The sequence below is a fragment of the Piliocolobus tephrosceles genome, chromosome 14 (genome assembly GCF_002776525.5).
Source record: "Piliocolobus tephrosceles isolate RC106 chromosome 14, ASM277652v3, whole genome shotgun sequence".
NCBI lineage: Eukaryota > Metazoa > Chordata > Mammalia > Primates > Cercopithecidae > Piliocolobus > Piliocolobus tephrosceles.
This window is the reverse complement of record NC_045447.1, coordinates 481,282-501,428: the sequence shown is the minus strand read 5'-3', so window position 1 is coordinate 501,428 and position 20,147 is coordinate 481,282. Positions and strand designations below refer to the sequence as shown.

The window sequence follows — 20,147 nt, the reverse complement described above, 5'->3', positions numbered from 1 at the left end:
GGCCTCCCAAAGTGCTGGGATTACAGGCTTGAGCCACCGCACCCGGCCCCCACTGTTGTTTTTAAAAAATTTTTTTTTTCGAGACAGGATCTGGTTTTGTTACCCAGGCTGGAGTGCAGTGGCTCGATCTCAGCTCACTGTAGCTTCCACCTTCTGGGCTCAAGCGATCCTCCTACCTCATCTCCCTAGGAAGCCGGGACTATAGGCGTGTGCTGTCATGCCTAGCTTATTTTTTTGTGTTTTTTTGGTAGAGATGGGGTTTTGCTATGTTGGCCAGGCTGGTCTCGAACTCCTGAGCTCAAGCGATCTGCCCGTTTTGGCCTCCCAAAGTGCTGGGATTACAGGCGTGAGCCACCGCGCCCGACCCCGACTTCACTGTTGAATGTTGAACGGAGGTGAATCCTTTGCTGCCTGCGTGGGTGACTGGAGCATGTGGTCTGCACGGTTAGCTCCCATGCTGTGTGCAGGAAGCGGCCCCTCGGTGAGGCACCTGCGCCTCTGTCAGAGTCTCCTGTTCCAGAGGGACTTTGTGTATCACAGCGTGAATGTGGGAAGGAAATCCCCTCAAACCCAGAGGGATGCAGGAGGTTTAGGGTGCCAAGGGCCATTTTTGTTTTCAGCTTAACCAAGGTACACTTGGCATACAATAAAATGTACAGAAGTAAATTACACAATTTGACAAGTTTTAATGCGTTTATGACCTTGAATCCGTCACCACAGTTACATGATCGGTGCCATGAGCACCTCTCTCACCCCGGGTCCCTCCTGCCCCTTGATAACCTGGCTCCTTGCCTGCCCCCAGGCAGCCCCTGGTCTGCTCTGCTTCTGCTTATTGGTTAGTGTTTTGTAGAATTTTATAGAGATGGTACTGTGCATCTGTTTTTCATCTGGCTTCTCTGAGTATAACTGTTTTGAGTTGCCGGGCTGTCAAATGGTCAGGAGTTTGTTCCTGTCCATTGCTGAGAAGTGTCCCATTGTGAGGCTGCCCCACAGTCTATCTGTCCTTTCATCTGTCCATGGGCTTTGGGCTCTTTCCAGCCTTGAGCTGCTAGAAATTGAGCAGCCGTGAACATTTGTGTGCAAGTCTTTTTGAACAGGTGCTTTCCTAGATCTTGGTTAGATATCTGGGAGTGGAATGGCTGAGTAGAGTGGCATGTGTTCAGCTCTTCAGGAAGCTGCCAGGCTGTTTTCCAAGCACTAGTCCTGTTTTAGGTCCCCACAACACACAAGCATTCCAGTTCCCCTCTGTCTGCACCAGCACTTGTTAGGGTTAGTCTTTTTTTTTTTTTTTTTGAGACAGAGTCTTGCTCTGTCGCCCGGGCTGGAGTGCAGTGGCCGGATCTCAGCTCACTGCAAGCTCTGCCTCCCGGGTTCACACCGTTCTCCTGCCTCAGCCTCCCGAGTAGCTGGGACTACAGGCGCCCGCCACCTTGCCCGGCTAGTTTTTTGTATTTTTAGTAGAGACGGGGTTTCACCATGTTAGCCAGGATAGTCTCGATCTCCTGACCTTGTGATCTGCCCGTCTCAGCCTCCCAAAGTGCTGGGATTACAGGCTTGAGCCACCGCACCCAGCAGGGTTAGTCTTTTTAATTTCAGTGGATCTGTGGGTGTGCACTGGTGTTTTACTGTAGTTTCAATGCTGTTACCTAATGAGTAATGAGACTGTACATTTTAGCCTTCATTTATTTTTTTCGAAACGTGTCTGTTCACATCTTTTGCTCACTTTTAAAATCTGGTTGTTTTTCTTCTCGTTGCGTTAAAAGAGCTTTTTAAATATTCTGGATACAAGTCTTTTATCAGGTGGATGCTTTGCATGTATTTGTACTTAGTCTATGACCTGCCTTTTCATTTTCTTAATGCTATATTTAGAAGAGCAAAAGTTTTTAAGATTTTCTTGAAGTCCATGTTAGGAGTTATTTTACGTTGTGATTCATACTTTTGTGCTCTAAGAAATCTTTGACAGACCCAGGTCACAGAGGTTTTGTCCCATGTTTTCTTCTTGGCATCTAACAGGTTCATTTTGCACTAATGTTTGAGTGAGCTGTGGTGCAGGCCTCTTCTTGGCAGTGGATGTGCGGTTGCCATAGGCACCGCTGCTCAAGTTGACTTTTCTCCCGCTGTTGACATTCAGTGTGGGCTGTTCCTGGACATTCCAGTCTGTTTCATTTATTTATTTGTTTATCCTTATACCAGTGTCACCGAGTGGCAGCACTTTGTTGTTCTTCACAGTGATTTTGGCTAATCTGGATTCCCCAGCGTAGAATAGGTCTGTTAACTGGATGTTGGGGAGGCAGTCGTCCCCTGAAACGGAGAGGGTTGTGGGAGGCCTGGGGCGTGAGGCAGTCACCATGGAGGCTCCTGGCGTTTGAGGGTGGAGGATGTGTGAGCCCCCCGGGAGCTGCGTGTGGTCCTTCAGTTACGTTTCTCTTCACCTCAGTTTATTGATTCAGATCATAACACCAGATGTGGCTTTTATTGTTGGCCAACAAAAGCATTTTAGAGCCAAGGCTGAAAGTTGTTTTTGGGTTAGAGATTTCATCTTTGTCATCTTGGCTGTAATGTGCAAAATGTGTGCTTTTAAATATTCACAGAGGAGTTTGAATTTTATTTCTTTATGAATTTTTTTTAAGTCTTCTTTTCGTTTAAAACTATACAAAGTGTACTCCTGTTCTTCAAGTTGATGATGGTGATTTCTCAAAGGTGGTTGACTTTTCCTGTCTGTCTAAGATCTAGGTGGAGCATGTGGCTTGAATGAAAAGACTGGTTACCGGCTGGGCACGGTGGCTCAAGCCTGTAATCCTAGCACTTTGGGAGGCCGAGACGGGCAGATCACGAGGTCAGGAGATCGAGACCATCCTGGCTAACACGGTGAAACCCCGTCTCTACTAAAAATTACAAAAAGTGAGCCGGGCGAGGTGGCGGGCGCCTGTAGGCCCAGCTACTCGGGAGGCTGAGGCAGGAGAATGGCGTAAACCCAGGAGGCGGAGCTTGCAGTGAGCTGAGATCCGGCCACTGCACTCCAGCCTGGGCCACAGAGCGAGACTCCGTCTCAAAAAAAAAAAAAGTCTGGTTACCATACCTCTCTGTACTAGTGTTCATTTATTTCCAGTCAATGAAATAAGATTGGTGACTAGTCCCTAGAAGCTTGGCCGTGAAATGTGACCATCTGCCCTTGGCCGGAGTTGGATACTACCTGGTATAGGTACACACTATCATAGGCCTCCTCGGTGAAATGCTCTTGTGATTGCAAACACCCAATTTTGTGTATCTTTCTCCAGCCCTCCTGGGAAGTGTGGACAGGCTGGCCTGGCCACCACTCGTGTGTCCTGGAGGGCAGGGGAGCCCACAGAAGGGTTTGCACCCCCCACTGCCCTCGCTGCCAGCCTAGGGGCACTGGTCCCTCTCATAGTACCCTGCTCCCTGGCACCTTCTGTGGGTGTCGTGAGCCTCCCATGTCTACTGGGGTTGACACTGATCCTTTCCGGGAGCCTCCCTGGGCGTCAGCCAGGACACCTGGGTGGGCAGTGCTTTCTCTTGGGCACAGATTTGCCTGCAACACGGCACCTTGGGCCATCTCTTTAGCTACTTTACATCTGATCTTTCAAATCTGCAAGTTAGGTGTTTCTATTTTATGTAAAAATAATCCACAACATGTGACTGCCATATTTTATCTGTTTCTTTGATCATTCCATAGCTTTTGTGTAGTTGGGATAGTTACAGAGAAAGATGTACCGACATGTTGGTGCCTTTGTTTTTGTCTATACAGCTTCTCTCTGCCCCCATGAATATTATGTCTAAAAGGGGGAATCAGCACAATAATATGCAAGAGAGAAAATGATAGTGAAACTGGAATGGCCTAAACAATAGTGGGTTTCAGCTTGTGGTTTTAAATGGATTAATTAGAAGTAGTCCATTTCCTGGGGCCCCAGCCTTGCTGCCCCATGCGTGGGTGGGTGCAGCCGCCTGGGTGCATGGTGTCTGATGTGTGTGCCTTTCATACCTAGGTTCTGAGTCGTATAAGTCATCTTCAGGAAGCGGTGAGCAGACGGCACCAGGAGACAGCACAGGGTACATGGAAGTTTCTCTGGACTCCCTGGATCTCCGCGTCAAAGGAATTCTGTCTTCACAAGCAGAAGGTGAATGTGGTGGTGTAACTGAGACCGGGCACCATCTTGGTCCTTTGTCTGTGGGGCTCCTTCCTCTATATTAGCACGACGCCCCCTGGTGGACACTAGTAGAAGATTGGGTTAACGGCATCACTTCCAGGTGAGGTGGAGACAGGACGGGGTGCGTCTGCTGTGTCCCAGTGTGCAAGTGAAAAAACAGAAATTACGGAAACCCTCTAAGAGTAAACTGGCAAAGCCCAAGCAAGGCCCAGCGTGGCGTCGTCTCCCTCCACAGGTCAGGCGTGCTCCGTGGAGGATTGCCCATGGCCGTCTACCCTTCCTCCCCAGTGGCCTCTCAGGACACACAAGGACGTATGGTTGAATAAGGTGTCTCTGATTGGCTGAAATATGTCCCTGGTCAGTGTTGAGCTGAGAGCTCTGACACATACTCTGTCATGGAATATTCGTATTTAGTGTGTTTTTGTACCTCGAAATCACAGGTGAATCAGCGGCTTCTGTTGGGAGTTGTTGTGCCAGAAGTTGTCAGTTCTCACACTTTCTATCAGTTTTTTTCTCTTTTTAAGCCGCTTAGAAACTTTATGTGAGTGAAAAGTAGCTAATAGCTATTTGATTATCTGGGAAGATTTATTTGAAGCATGATGTGGAGGAAATGGAAATCTTATATTATTTACATTCCACACAGATCTTGCTGGTGTGGCATTGCAGACTACTGTAGGGGGTTTCATGGGCCATTTAAAAATGACAGATAACTAGCTTTTTAGGGTTTTGAACACTGAGGGTGGTTTGAGTCACCTATGTAACTCACCTAGGAAATCACATCTTTAGCTTAAGGTAGAAATCTTAGGCTTGTCTGTCATGGAAACCTGATATCTTTTCCTCTTCTTGCACCAAATGGAGCAGAAACCCCCTTCAAGTATCACCAAGTCCTGCGCATGGTCACCCCATGCTTGCTTTCTCCACAGAGTGTAACACTGAGTATCCCAGCTCTACACTTGCTTTTAGATTCGGGAGTCTCAGGAAGTTACATGGTTTAAAGTAGTAAATAGTATTTCATTTTATCAAATCGCCTCCTGCTGTGGTGCCCTTGGGCCTGCTGAGTGGCAGGAGACAGGGAGCTGGCACATGAGGCCTGCTGTCTCCGGTAAGGTCGGGTGAAGGTAGCTATAAAGGAAGGATGGTGCCGAGCATCAGGGCCAGAAGGGCGAGAGCCAGCGTGGAGCTGGAGGAGAAACGGCAACGAGTAGGGGCTCCTCGGCTTGTGTGACATTTTATAACTGACCTCCCAAAATTGATTTACATGTTTTATCAGCACTGATTGGTCAGTCAGAGATTGGCCTGTTCAGTTGTGCTTTCGACGTAGACCATCAGTGCGTAGAAGAGACAGGCGGTGGTGCCTACTGTGCTGTTGCTGGCCGTGTGGCCCGGGACCCCAGAGGGAGGCGGTGGTAAAGGGGTGCTGGACGGGATCTGGGGCTCTGGGAGACCTGGGTGATATGCATCTCAGATGGGATAGGCGCGATCGGCCTGTGGAGTGTGCTGAGCGGGTAAGTGGGGGCAGGTGATACCTCTGGTTGTGGTTCACGGGGGCCAGGCTTGAGCCTTAGGCCAAGGAGAATATGAAGATCCAAAGTTCTCTTCGTATGCATTCGTCTCTTTCCCCATTGCCTTGCTCTTGGGCCTGCCTTGTTGAGGCTGAATGGCGATGTCACCCAGCAGCGACAGGAGGCAGAGGGTCTGAGCCTGGGAGAGGCCAGGAGCCTGTAACCACGGCAACTGGGCTGGGGCGGGAGAGTCAGAGCTTGGTGGAGGTTGATTGCTTGAGGGACAGAAACACTCCACCTGCACAGAGTTGTCTGAGCCACAGCATCGTTATCCAAGCGTGTAGGCCCTGGGTTCTCACCTATCTCACTGCAGCCTCTCAGCAGCTCTCGGCCGGCACTGTGGTAGGACAGTTGTCTCACAGCTTTGTGTAGTTTGTGTCCGTTTTCTCCTTTTAAAAATCTGGTTGCTGAGCAGGATCATCTCAGAGGCCTGCCCAGCTTTAAACTTGTAGTGATTCTAATTCAAGTTTCACCTCATCGTTTTCCCGGTCTTTAGGTGTACGGGTGATCCGGAGGCGAGGCTGGGACCTCGGGCAGCACATGATTAGGAAGCACCTCTGTGCTGGAGTCGGTGCCTCCGGCATAGAGAGTCCTTGATGGCAGCGTGGGCTGTTCATATGCTTATTGGCTCTTTGCACAGATTTGGATTTTCTCCTGGCCACGACCAGTATCAGATTCCAAATGAGCTGGAGACAAACAGAAGCGGCTGTGGGTGACTCAGCGTGGGTGTTGTTAAAAGATATACTAAGGCGCAGTGCAGGTTTTAAAGGGTTTCCTTGAGCAGCGATTCATGAACCGGGCAGCTCCAAACCAGAAGCATGTTGGGAGCTGCACTGAGGAAACACGAGGGGAAGGATTTTTAGGGTGAACATGGAAGTAAAGCCAGGAAAACACCCAACTGGTTCATGACACAGTTTCCTCGTTTGTTCTGTCCCTGCTGGAAAGTCTTTAGTTCTAGAGATTGGTTGGCTGCTTCTGAATGGTAGAGCTTAAGTTTTATTTTTCTTTACTGTAGGCATTTGCAAGAAGTAGCCCACGATATCCTTTGTTTTCAAATCAAGCAAGGCTGAGATGGTCTCCTTGGCTCAACTGGCTTTGTCTGTTCAAGGATTCTTTAGTCCTGGTCTTCATTTTAATTGACTTTAACACTATATTTTTAGATGTGAAAATAAGAGTTTTTAAATTTTATTTTTATTTTTTGAGACAGAGCCTCACTCTGTCACCAGGCTGGAGTGCAGTGGCAGGATCTCAGCTCACTGCAACCTCTGGCTCCCTGGTTCAAGTGATTCTCCTACCTCAGCCTCCCAAGTAGCAGGGATTACAGGCACGTGCCCCACGCCCAGCTAATTTTTGTTGTTGTTGTTGTTTTTTGGTAGAGACGGGGTTTCACCATGTTGTCAGGAGGGTCTCCATCTCCTGACCTCGTGATCCGCCTGCCTTGGCCTCCCAAAGTGCTGGGATTACAGGCGTGAGCCACCACTCCCAGCCAAGAGTTAATTATTTTTAATTAAGAGAGGCAATAGTGAGTATTTGAGACACTGATTCACCTTCTATTTCTGCTTTGACTGTTTAACAAAAAAGAAAACGTGAAATGCGATCTTGCTTTCTTTGGGAGCGGCACTCACTGTACCTACTTGCCAAGCTTGAGGGTCTTCCTGGCGGCTGCCCTCCACCCCTGCCCCTGCCACTCAACAGCCTTGGCCTTGCTGGTCTCTCCCACCCTGGGCTGGGGGCAGGGCGTGGGGGGCACCAGCCCTGGCTGTGCTGGGATGGGCCTAAGGCCGCCTGCCTGACCACAGCCCTGCTGCAGCCTTCCCTGTGGACGATGCCGTCATTGTCAGCCACATGTTGAGCTCTAATTCTCCTCTAGTTTCTTCCCTTGTTTTCCCTGGTGCTTTCCTCTTTCAGGCTAATAAATGGGCTCTTTGGACTATTGTAGTAGGTGAGTGGAATTCTAGATAATAGACGAACCGTTATTAAAACCTTCCAAACTGATTTTTTTTTTTGTGGTTGCCATTCTAAAACCAAGCTGGAAAACAAGGTCTTAAAGGGCAGTGAATGCTCTTTTGTTTGAAAAACAAAAGATTTAGGCGCTACTGCCAGAGGTACCAGCCTCTGGCTTTGGAACTTGTGTCCTGGGTCCTGAGAACCTGAGAACACAGGTTAATAGGTGCCTCTTGAGACCCTGGCGGGGGGTTTGTTAGCTGGGGAGGCACAGGCCACGCCTTCATGTTGCCCAGGTGGTGGCCATCCCGGCCCCGTGCAGGGCTGTTTGTGCCTCGGTAATCAACCGCATTGCTTACATTTCCTGGCGTGTGAGATCACTGTTGAGACTCCATAACCGATCACTTTCTAGATGATTCTTTTGAGGTCAGGATTGCATGAGCTGACATGTGTCTGTGTGACGTTAGGGTTGGCCAACGGTCCAGATGTGCTGGAGACAGACGGCCTCCAGGAAGTGCCTCTCTGCAGCTGCCGGATGGAAACACCGAAGAGCCGAGAGATCACCACTCTGGCCAACAACCAGTGCATGGCTACCGAGAGCGTGGACCATGAAGTAAGCATGTTCGTTTTCATTTAAAGCAGCCACGAGAAGTGAGTGAGAAAGCCCAGCCCAGCAGTGGCCCCCCGACAGCCCCCTCGAGTGAGTTGTGCTGCATGGTCAGGGAGGGAGCCTGAGTGGGTTCTGCACAAAACCAATCGAGCAGATCCCAGCAGTGAAATCACAGCAGATGATGGAACACAGGTCTAGAGCTTCTTAAAAAGGAGGATTGTGTAGACAAATTCTTTGAATGAAAACGGCCTGTTGTGTTTATCTTTTATGATCATGATTTTGACAAGGTTTCTCCTACCTTGCTATAAACAAAGTGAGTAGATTAAGGGAGGAGAGTCACACCAAGGGGGGCCTGGAACTGCCCAGAACTGTGGTTCCCTGCAGGGCAGGCCCGCAAGGGCTGGGCCTCGGCCACCTCTCTCCTTTCACTGGGGATCACAGACTCAGAGGGTTCAACACGCCCCATCTTTGCTGCCTCTGGGACAGGAGAGGGGGAACAGGCAGAGCACAGACGGAATTAATGTTTTCTGAGAATTTCTCCAGTTCTTTTTAACAAGATTTCTTTCAGCCCTTAGAGCCTCATGACCATGGCTGGCCATGGTGAGGGTCCGAGCAGGAGGCTTGTTGGCACCAGGCCGAGAGGCACCATGTGCAGTGACACTGCTCGGGTGTCTGGCTGCCCCGGGTTTGCATTTGCTGTGGCCGAAGTCAGCACGTGGCCATTAGTGTTGTCTGCTTCCTGAGGGGTGTGTCAGGCTGTCGCTTCAGTGAGTTTCCTGGACCCATCTTCAACTCGACTATTGAGTCGTAGCTGCACATTGTAGAAATAAGTGGGCTATGAACAGGACAACCATTCACATAGTAATGCCGGGTATTATTCCAAGCCTTTTGCGTAGGGAGCTCCTCCAGGTCTCACAGCAGCCTGTGCAGCATCGGCCATCGCCCAGGTGGTACAGGTGAGGCCTGTGAGAGAGGCCAAGTGGTGGCTCCAGACTCGGCGGCCTGCTGTGGGGAAGGCAGGAATGAGAGCCTCCTTCCAAAGGTCAGGCCCGACCGCTGTGTCAGGGAGCACAGGCAGCACCTGGGGGGAGCGGGCAGAGCCCTGGAACAGGCCAGTCAGTGTCGCTCACAGCCCTCACCCTGGTGCCTGTTTGCGTGGCCGGGGTTTCTGATTCAGCAGGTCTGGCCTGGTTGGGATTGTGCTTTTCTAAAGCGTTCCCCGTTTTTCCTGATGCTTCTGGTCCAGGGACCACACTTTGAGAACCACTGGTTCTCCTCCTCCTCCTCTTCTCCATAGGTGTTAGGCAGGGTGCAGTGGAGTCTGGCCCCGTTTGACACATGCTTCCCTGTGGCTTCACTGTCTGTATCTCCACGTTTCCAGTGCACGTGCGTTTACTCAGACTTCGACACCGGTGTTGCTTCTGTCTCACCCCAGCCTGGCTAGGCGCCGTCTGCTTCAGCACCTCTCGTCTGTGGCACGTGTGCCCAGCGGGCTCCCCATGCGACGGCTTTTCCCAGCTCGGAGTGTTCATGTCACTCGCTGCATGTCCCGCCACACTCGGCCCCTCCGCAGACCCCCTCGCTTGTTTTAAAAGAACTTTCCATAGTGAGAAGTGAGGGTGCAGTTAGCTCGGAATCCTCGACTCGGCCTCCTCTGTCACCAGCGTTCTCCGCTCTACCCTCCTGTCTTGGATTTGAACTACTTACTATTTTAAAGCAAACCCCATTTTACTACTGAATAGCGCAGTATGTTTTTATTGACATCAAAAAGGGACCATTGTTCTCACATAACAGCATGCTTTTTCACATGTGACAAAAATAACAGTTTCCTGTTATTATTTAGTGCCTAGTCCACGGTCAAAGGTCTGTTGACAAAATGCCTGTTACTTTTTTTTTTCTCTTCTAATTGGATCCAAACTGGTTCCACTCATTAAATCAATCTGCTGCAATGTCTCTTAAGTCATTTGTGTTTCTTTTACCCAGAATATTCTCTCTGTTCCCCCACTTCTTCCCATTTGCCATTGGCTGAAAGAATCTGAATTCCAGATTCTGGACTTACCTCGTAATCTTCTTGTATTGTTTAAGTCATTTGCCTTAGTTCCTATAGCCTGAAAGTTAGATCCAAAGAATTGGTTTACATTCAAGCACCTAAGATTTTTATTTGGCGATTTAATTCTGGCGAGAATGCTGTGGAAGTTTGTGTGCTGGGAGTGGTGCTGAGAAGGCTCTGGGTTCCTGAGGCGGCTGCCTGTCCGCCGGAAGGCCGCACTGTCCTTGGTGACCTCTGCCTGCATCCATTGTTTCATTCAAAGTTGCAAAATGGTGATTCTGCCGTTCTGTCATTCCTCCTGCAAGTGCAGGCTGGAATTCTTTGGTACAGAAGAACTTCCCCACATCTGCTAGTGCTGATTGGTATCTCTGAAACAAGCTTCGGCCGGGATTGGCAGAGTAAATAGCTACTTGTTTTTGCAGAGTAATGAATGGGTGCTCTAACAGCCTCTAGTGGTATCCAGAGGGCTTGATTTTGCTTCTCTCTGTCCCTCTCCACCTTCCTTTCTCCCTTAGCGTTCTTAAGAACTCATGGTCTTCTCTGTATTCAGTGTGCAGTAAGCTTTTTTTTTTGTTTAAAATTAAACAGATCCCTTGGGCCCTGACTTATTTTTTGGATAGAAAACTCAAAATAATTAAATTAAATTAAACGTAGATCCTGAAGACCATACAAAACACACATTGGGCTGAACAAACCTACTTCAGCTGAGCTCTGGTAAACACTGCCAAGGTGGAGAAGGGGAGCCTGACCCCGGCCTCCCCGCCCCCCCCCCGCCCCCCCCCCCTCCCCCTTCTACCCCTTCCCCTTCACCCTTCCCCCCCCCCCCCTTCCCTTCACCCCCCCCCCCCCCCCCCCCCCCCCGTCCCTGCTCCTGTTCTTCCCTGGCAGCCCCGCCCAGCGGCCTCTGTCCCGATTCCCACAGCCCTCATTTCTGGGGGCAGGTTCACCCTTTCGGTTTGTAGCTTCACCTGCAGCACCGCTGCCCATCTGTCCTTCAATTTCTGTATTGTTCCCCTTTTTTTCTTTCAATATATCTGTTGAACAACCCAGGCCGTTGGAAGCTTTGAGGCTCCCATCATCTGGGTTCTGTGAATTCCACACTTAGGCTGCAATTCAGCAGGTTCCTCTGTGTTTCTTGCAAAACCTGCCAAAGCCGGGTGCAGCAGCTCATGTCTGTAAAATGGGAGGTCGAGGCAGAAGGATTGCTTGAGCCCAGAAGTTCAAGACCAGCCTGGGCAACATGACGAAACCCCATCTCTTAAAAAAAATTAAACAGTCTTACAAGTTTGGCCCCTTTGTAAGATGGAGTGTGGGGTGGGTTTAGCCCAAAATGAAGGGCCATGCTGCCTGGCTGTCTCACTTTCTCTGATATTGGCAGCAGCTGATGCTTAACACCTGCATTTGTTGTTTATTCATTGGAGGTTTCAAAATGGTGCTGATTTTATCATTTATTATTCATTGTTCACTGGAATGGTTTTATAGAGAGACACATCTCAGGCCAGGCACGGTGGCTTACGCCTGTCATCTCAGCACTTGGGGAGGCCGAAGCGGGCCGATCGCTTGAGCTCAGGAGTTTGAGACCATCGTAGCCAACATGGGGAAACAGCATTTCTACTGAAAATACAAAAATTAGCTACTTGTGGTGGTGGCGCCTGTAGTCCCAGCTACTTGGAAGGCTGAGGCAGGAGAACTGCTTGAGCCTGGGAGGCGACAGCTGCACTGAGCCTCAGTTGTGCCACTGTTCTCCAACCTGGGCGACAGAGCGAAACCCCGTCACAAAAACAAAAACAAAAAAAACCAAAAACTACCTGTTTTGTTTCAAAGGCTGTGCTGACAATTAACATCACTACTCAGCTTTCTTTTGATTAATGTTTGCATGGTACATCATTTTCTACCCTCTTACTTTTAGTCTGTCTCTGTCTTTAAATTTAAAGTGGCTTTCTTGTAGACAGACAGCATGTAGTTGGATTTGCTCTTTTAATAAAAATTTTACTTTATTTTTCAAGACCGGGTCTCACTTGGACACCCAGGCTGGAATGCAGTGGCTGTCATTGCAGCCTCCACCTTTGGGACTCAGGTGATTCTCCCAGCTGAGCCTCCCGAGTGGCTGGGACTACAGGCATGCAACACCACACCCAGCTTATTTTTTGTATTTTTATTTTGTCGAGATGGTATCTCACTATGTTCCACAGGCTGGTCTCAAACTCCTGGGTTCAAGCTATCCACCTGCCTTGGCCTCCCACAATGCTGGGATTGAAAGTATGAGCCACTGTGCCCAGCCTACTTTTATTTTTTAGAGACAGTGTCCCACCCTGTTGCCCAGGCTGGAGTGCAGTGGTGCAGGTGCAGCCAGAGCTCAGTGCAGATTCAAACTCCTGCACTCAAGCGATCCTCCTGCCTCAGCCTCTTGAGTAGCTGGGATTGGAGATGCCGCCATGCCTGGTGGTTTTGCTCTTTTATCTAATATAGTCATGTACTGCGTAACAGTGTTCAGCCAACAATGGACTGTATCTATGAAGGTGGTCTGATAAGGTTACAGTACAGGTTGAGTATCACTCAAAATGCTTGGGACCAAAAGCGTTTTGGATTTTGGAATATTTGCATTATACTTAACAATTATGCATCCCAAATTCAAAAATCTGATAGCTGGGCCTGGTGGCTCACACCTGTAATCCCATCACTTTGGGAGGCTGAGGTGGGCGGATGGCTTGAGGTCAGGAGTTCAAAACCAGCCTGGCCAGCATTGGGAAATCCTGTCTCTGCCAAAAATACAAAAATTAGCGGGGTGTGGTGGCGGGAGCTTGTAATCCCAGCTACTTGGGAGGCTGAGACAGGAGAATTGCTTGAACCCAGGAGGTGGAGACTGCAGTGAGCCAAGATCTCACCACTGCACTCCAGCCTGGGCGACAGAGCAAGACTCCATCTCAAAAAAAATAAAAAAGTTGATATCCAAAATGCCTCAATGAACATTTCTGTTGAACGTCATATTGGCCCTCAGAAAATTTTGGATTTTGGAACATTTTGGATTTCAGGTGTTTGGATTTGGGATGTTCAACCTGTTCTGTATTTTTAGTGCACAGTTTTTGTGATCAGATATGTTTAGATGTACATATACTTCCTGTTGTGCTACAGCTGCCTGCAATATTCAGTACAGTTGTGTTTGTACAAGTTTGTAGGCCAGGAGCAATGCTGGGTACCGTAACCTGAGTGTGGAGTGGGCAACACCATTTAGGCTCGTGCACGTACAGCCTGTGTGATGTTCAAACACAGCAATCACCCAGTGACACGTTTCCTAGAACACACTGTGATGTTTTGTGAGACATGACTGCATCACAGTCCCTTTGTTGATCTATTTAGATTATTTCCATTTAATGTAACTATTAATATAGCTGGATTGCAGGCTAGCATCTTAATGGTTCTTCCACTTATACCATCTGTTGCTCCTGTTTTCTTCATTTTCTGTGTTGTGTGTGGTTTTTTTTTTTTTTTTGAGACAGAGTTTTGTTCTGGTTTCCCAGGCTGGAGTGCAGTGGCGGGATCTCAGCTCACTGCAGTCTCTGTCTCCCAGGTTCGAGTGATTCTCTTGCCTCAGCCTCCCAAGTAGCTGGGATTACAGGTGGCCACCACCACGCCCGGCTAATTTTTTGTATTTTTAGTAGAGATGGGGTTTCCCCATGTTGGCCAGGCTGATCTCGAACTCCTGAGCTCAAGTGATCTGCCCACCTCAGCCTCCCAAAGTGCTGAGATTACAGGTGTGAGGTGCCACACCCAGCCTTTTTCTGCATTCTTTTGAATTTAAATTTTTTGTGATTCCAATTTATTTTAATATTGGCTTTATTATTTGCACTGTTTTCTAATGTTTTGAGTGGTTCCCCTGGAGTGTACAATACACCTCTTTAATTTATCACAGTCTCCCTCCAACAATTCATTATACCACACTAACATACGGCGTAAGAATCTTACAACAGTATGATCCAATCCTGTCTTGTATCTTGTTTCTGCATTTTAATTTTATGTATGCTAAAACCCTACAGTATTTGGCTATTATTTTTGCTTTAAGTATTTTTTTTAGTTTGATTAAACATAAGAATAGTTTAACCTTTGGCCGGGCGCGGTGACTCAAGCCTGTAATCCCAGCACTTTGGGAGGCCGAGACGGGCGGATCACGCGGTCAGGAGATCGAGACCATCCTGGCTAACGCAGTGAAACCCCGTCTCTACTAAAAAATACAAAAAACTAGCTGGACGAGGTGGCGGGTGCCTATAGTCCCAGCTACTTGGGAGGCTGAGGCAGGAGAATGGCGTAAACCTGGGAGGCGGAGTTTGCAGTGAGCCGAGATCCGGCCACTGAACTCCAGCCTGGGCGAAAGAGCGAGACTCCGCCTCAACAACAACAACAAAAAAAAGAATAGTTTAACCTTCATCTTAAACATATCCAGAGATCTTTATTCCTTTGTATCCAAATTTCTGTCTTCGTGGTATCATTATATTGTATCTAAAGACTTTTCAATAACTTTTTTTTTGGTGGCACAAGGCTGTTGAAAATAAATTCTCTCAGCTTTCGTTTGTTTGAAAAAGTTCTTCTTTTGCCTTAATTTATCAAAGAGACTGACTTCCAGGAATATAGAATTCTGGGTTGGCAGCTCCCCACCCCCAGCCCTTAGAGAGGCTCCTCCAGTGTGGCCTGCATAGTGTGTGATGAGATGCTGGCGGAACTTCCTGTCTCTGCTCCTTTGCATACAGTATGTCTCTTTCTCTGTCTGCCACCAGTATTTTCTTCGGTTTTCAGCAGTTTGAAAATGATGTGCCTAAGTGTGATGGGTTTTGTTGTTTTGTTTTGCTTTTTTGGTGTTTATTTTGTTTAGGTTTTGCTGTTTCACTGAACTTCTTGGATCTTTGGTTTGACCTCTATTTATGTTTAAGAAATTCTTAGCCAGCTCCTCTCCTCTCCCCTCCCCTCTCCTCTCCTCTCCTCTCCTCTCCTCTCTTTTTGAGACAGGGTCTTACTTTGTCACCCAGGCTGGAGTTCAGTGGCATGAACACGACACAGCGCAGCCTCAACCTCCTGGGCTCAAGCAATTCTCCTGCCTCGGCCCCACAAACATCTGGGTCCACACACTTGCGCCACCACACCTGGCTAATTTTTGTATTTTTAGTAGAGACAAGGTTTTGTCATCTTGCCCAGGCTGGTGTTGAACTCCTGAGCTCAGGCGATCCGCCCACCTCAGCCTCCCAGAGTGCTGGGATTACAGGTGTGAGTCACTGTGCCCAGCCCACTTTATTTCTTCAGCCTTGGTTTTTTTTTTCCTTTCTGAGATTCCTTGTACACAACGTTAGATTGTTTGACATTGTCCCACAGCTCTTCCATGCCCTCCTCTTTTTTTCTCTTTCCATTTTAGTTTTAGATAATTTATCTTGGCCTTTAAAATTATTCACCAGTTCTTCCTTGTTGAGTATACTTATGAGCCAGTCAAAGGCATTTCTCTCTGGTACTGTTGGTTTCTGGTGTTTTATGCTGACGTTCTTGAAATTCCTGGTCTGTAGTACAATGTTTCAGTCATCTCTGAGTGTACTTCTGTTGATGTTTTTCTCTCTTGACTGGGGATTCAGATTTCTCTAGTGCAAGACTTTTCAACCTCAGTATTTTTGATGCGTTGGGCCAAGTAATTCTTTGGGGTTCGAAGAAGGGGCTGCCCTGCTCGTTGTTTGGTGCTGAGCAGCATCCTGTTGGACGCTAGGTACCTCCCCTAGCTGTGACAGCCATAAATCTTTCACCTGCGCTCCAGGCCATAGGGTTCACTTTCCCTCCCAGCCAGCCCCCTTGTTCAGCAAGACAAAAAGGATCCATGTAGGCCTCACACCAAGGAGAGTTCTCCTGGGCTCCACCTTCCCTGCCTCCTGTGAGCACCAGGAGCCAACCAAGGAGAAGAGCGAGCAGTGGGGCTCACTCCCAGGGGCTGCAGCCTCCAGGCTGTATTCTGCCCGGGGAGGCACTCTCGGCTGCCTGGATTGCCTTTCCGTTCTTGAGTGACTTTGTTTTCTTTGTTTTCCTTAGAGCTAATCATTGTCTCCCTATTTATTTTTTGTTTTCTGTGTACTTGTTATAAACCCATTCCCAAGCTGATGAAATTGCACGTTTGTATTCTCAGACACCAATTGCTGGATCACATATCTTCGCTTTACTCTTACATTGGTGGTACATAACCTTTAGTTCTTAAGACACGTTGCTCAGAAGATAACTGTTTTGAGACTTTGAATTCTGAAATGTTCTCTCTCATGTCATGGACACTATGGCCCTCCACTTCTCCCCTCAGAGCTGCCTCCATCTTCCATGTCTTCTTCTTCTTTTCTTTTTTTTTTTTTTTTGAGATGGAGTCTCGTTCTGTTGCCCAGGCTGGAGTGCCGTGGCGCTATCTCGGCTCACTGCAGCCTCCGCCTCCCGGGTTCAAGTGATTCTGCTGCAGCTCCTGAGCAGCTGGGACTACAGGTGCTCGCCCCCACACCCGGCTAGTTTTCTTGCATTTTAGTAGAGACAGAGTTTCCCTATGTTGGCCAGGCAGGTCTCAAACTCCTGACCTCAGGTGATCCTCCCACCTCAGGTTTACAGCTGTGAGCCATTGTACCTGTTTATCTCCCATGTCTTTGAGCATAATCATGCTAGTGTCTCCCGAGAACTCTTCTCTGTCTGCACATCTCGGTGCGCCTCAGAGTCCTGGTCTTGGCTGGTTGGCTTTAGTCCCTGTTTTTGTCTGAGCTTACCACACACGAGCACCTGCTGGACGACATGGTCTTACCAAGGAGACGGGGGTGCTGGGGCGCTTTGGCTGCAGCAGCGCTGTTTCCACCTTTGGACTTTGTTCATGTTTGCTTGGGCAACGAGGGGCAGAGAGGGTGCCGCTGGGCAGGAAGGGAGGGTCCCCATCTGCAGACCCGAGCTGCACTGCAGAACAGCTGCGATGAGTCACAGGTGACCCCGACATGGAGGCTTTTGTATCTCAACTAGCAGCAGGGCCCACAGTGGAGCCTGGGTCTGGTTTAAACCAGATCCAAGGAAGAGGAAGGAAAGGAGGGCATTCCCACAGCTAATGAAAGGCCAGCCCAGGACAGCTGCACACCCCGCTGTGTCCTAGTAAGCCCACCATGCAGAGCCTGTGGACCCTGCAGAGCCTGTGGGCACTGGGTATTAAATGGCTCTGAGAAAGTGGTACCTGTGTTCCGCGGTATAATGGTTCTAAGGTTATATGGAGTATGATTTGTTAGCAATGCATATGGAGTTATTTATGGCTAAAATGGTATCATTTTACCCCTGGGTACTTTGTTATATATTCCAGCACACCCCTCCAAGCGCAAAAGATTTAGGGGATGGCTTGAACGAGAAGGGAAAATACTGGTAATTTTTGAAATAAGGCACGGGCACATGTGGATACATTTTACTTTTGTCTCTATTTTTGAAAGTTTTCTTAATAGAATAATAAAACAGTGAGACAGTAAAAAAAGAAAAGAAAAGAAAAAGCAGGAAACCCTTTTGTAGTGGTGGGCTTGTGTGGAGAGTGAGCCCTGTGGCCACCTCTGCAGAGGGTGACCCCTCACCTGTGCCAGGTGGGGCGGCTGGCTGCGTGGACCTCGTCTGAGGCTCCGCTTCACCTGCTCTGTGTTTACAGCAGCTCAGCCCCTGCCTCTGGAGCTGGCCCCGATTCTTTAGCCTTTCCAGGGTTCTGCTGGTGTGGACCCACGTGCAGGCAAGCAGGTTTGGGTTATCTCTGCTTTGCCAAGTCAGTGCCTATTTCAGCTTTCTGTCCTGAAAGCACAGCTCCTCTCCGCAGTGGGCTCCTTTCTTGTTCTGGTTCCTCCTTCAAGGTCCGGTCAGCAGCCGGTGAATCTGTGCCCTGCCCTGGTGGACCTGGGGCACCCCTCCCACCCATGGTGGTTGACTACCCCTAATGCCTCTGTGTTTTTCCCACCTTGTTAAAGGATTCTTTGTTTTATCTCTTTTTTCTCAACCCTAACTGGATCCCATTGTCATTTATTTGACATATCCTTCCCAGAACATCTCCTTCCTTACGTTCTCCTGCCATTCTACCTGAACCCCTGACCCCGCAACTCCCTTCTCTGTGTTCTTGTTACACAGAACAGAGCCAGAATCATATAGCGTTATCGATTTTTATGATTGTATAAATAATGCATGCTGATTGTAAAATAATCCAGATACTACATACATGCATGAAGAAGAAAGTACAAATCACTTGTTATTCCAAAACTGAGGGAATCATTCTTAGTATTTTTGTATGTCCTCCCAGACTTCTGTGTGTATAACCACATTGAATTTTTGAAAATAACTCGTTTTTCCTTTAATGTAAACATTTTCCTTTTTTTTTTTTTTTGAGACGGAGTCTCGCTCTGTCCCCCAGGCTGGAGTGCAGTGGCCGGATCTCAGCTCACTGCAAGCTCCGCCTCCCGGGTTTAGACCATTCTCCTGCCTCAGCCTCCTGAGTAGCTGGGACTACAGGCGCCCGCCACCTCACCCGGCTAGTTTTTTGTATTTTTTAGTAGAGACGGGGTTTCACCGTGTTAGCCAGGATGGTCTCGATCTCCTGACCTCGTGATCTGCCCATCTCGGCCTCTCAAAGTGCTGGGATTACAGGCTTGAGCCACCGCGCCCGGCCTATGTAAACATTTTTCAAAGTCAGTAGCTACAAGTGCTCTGCAGCCACTGGTCCTGAAGCAGGGATTCACGCAGAAGCACTTGGTGGTGGTGGTGTGGAGGGGGCGCTTTTTCAGGACGTACATGCCCTGGTTCTATGCCTTTCAGGTCCTGTTCCATAGGTATGGGGTGGTGCGCAGACTGTCTTTTAAAAAATCTCCTGGATGATTCTAATACAGCCTCATTTGGGCATCGGGAAGTCTCTTGCTGGCTTCAGAGTAGATCATTTATGCCACCCGGGCGTGCCCTGCAGCCACTCTTTTGCAGGTAGACAGGTTGTTGCAAAAGCTAGGTCCTTCTAGATACATGCTTGTGCACTTAATTATGTCTTCAAGTGGAGTCTTAAGAAAAGATTATGTATTTGTAAGCTTTTGATTCATGTCTCCAAGTTGTTTGCCATGAAGTTGGGATAGAACTCACAGTGATGGTATGTCATCTCTGCAGACCCACAGACACCAGCTTTGCAGTGTGCCAGACCAAATGGGAAGAATGTCAGAGGCTTTTTACATTGAATTTCTTTGTGTAATTTCCTTTGGGGGCGTTTGTAGTTCTTCTTTTGTGAATTGTCACTCAATTCTTTGCTTATTTTTGGGGGGCCTACTTCTTGTTTTCTTACTGGCTATCAGAGAACTCTCCACACCAAACCAGTAAGGCTTTGTCCGGTGCGCTCCAGAGTGCCTGTCATCCTGGGTGCCCTCAGTGCTTTCACCTCCACAGGTGCCTTCAAGTCCTGGTCCTCTCAGAACCCTCCACTGACCATGTCCCCCAGGCCGGCCCCGGTGTCTGTGTTCTGCTCCTTGCCCCGTGTGCAGGTTCCTCTGGCTGCCCTGGAATCCTTGGGGCTCCCATAGATTCATTATGCCGTTGCCCACTGCTGGCCTGTGATGGCCTGGGCTCTCCTGCCAGGTGTATGTTCATGTTTCCTTGATACCCAGCCCAGAGCCCCTCTCGCCTCAGAATCTTCCTGGACTTCTGCCAGAGTTGAGCAGCTGGCCCTCTGATAGGCACATATGAGTGGATGTGGTCACGCCCGGCCCCCTGGATCTGGTGGGAGTGGACGTGCCTGGCCCCCTGGATCTGGTGGGAGTGGGTGTACCTGGCCCCTGGATCTGGTG

General features: G+C 48.8%; 1 protein-coding gene across 8 annotated transcripts in view; it reads left to right on the top strand.

Moving 5' to 3' along the window:
• The window catches only part of EHMT1 (euchromatic histone lysine methyltransferase 1), a 230,451-nt gene that overhangs the window by 151,821 nt on the left and 58,483 nt on the right, over positions 1-20,147 (top strand). For all 8 annotated transcript variants that reach the window (XR_002734809.1, XM_023227549.1, XM_023227547.1 and 5 more), the window contains 2 exons: positions 4,005-4,136; positions 8,140-8,285. Coding sequence is in view for 7 of the 8 variants with exons in the window: in XM_023227549.1 (XP_023083317.1) it covers positions 4,005-4,136; positions 8,140-8,285 (278 nt within the window). In the remaining variant the exon portion in view is untranslated. The remainder of the gene's footprint in view (positions 1-4,004; positions 4,137-8,139; positions 8,286-20,147) is intronic.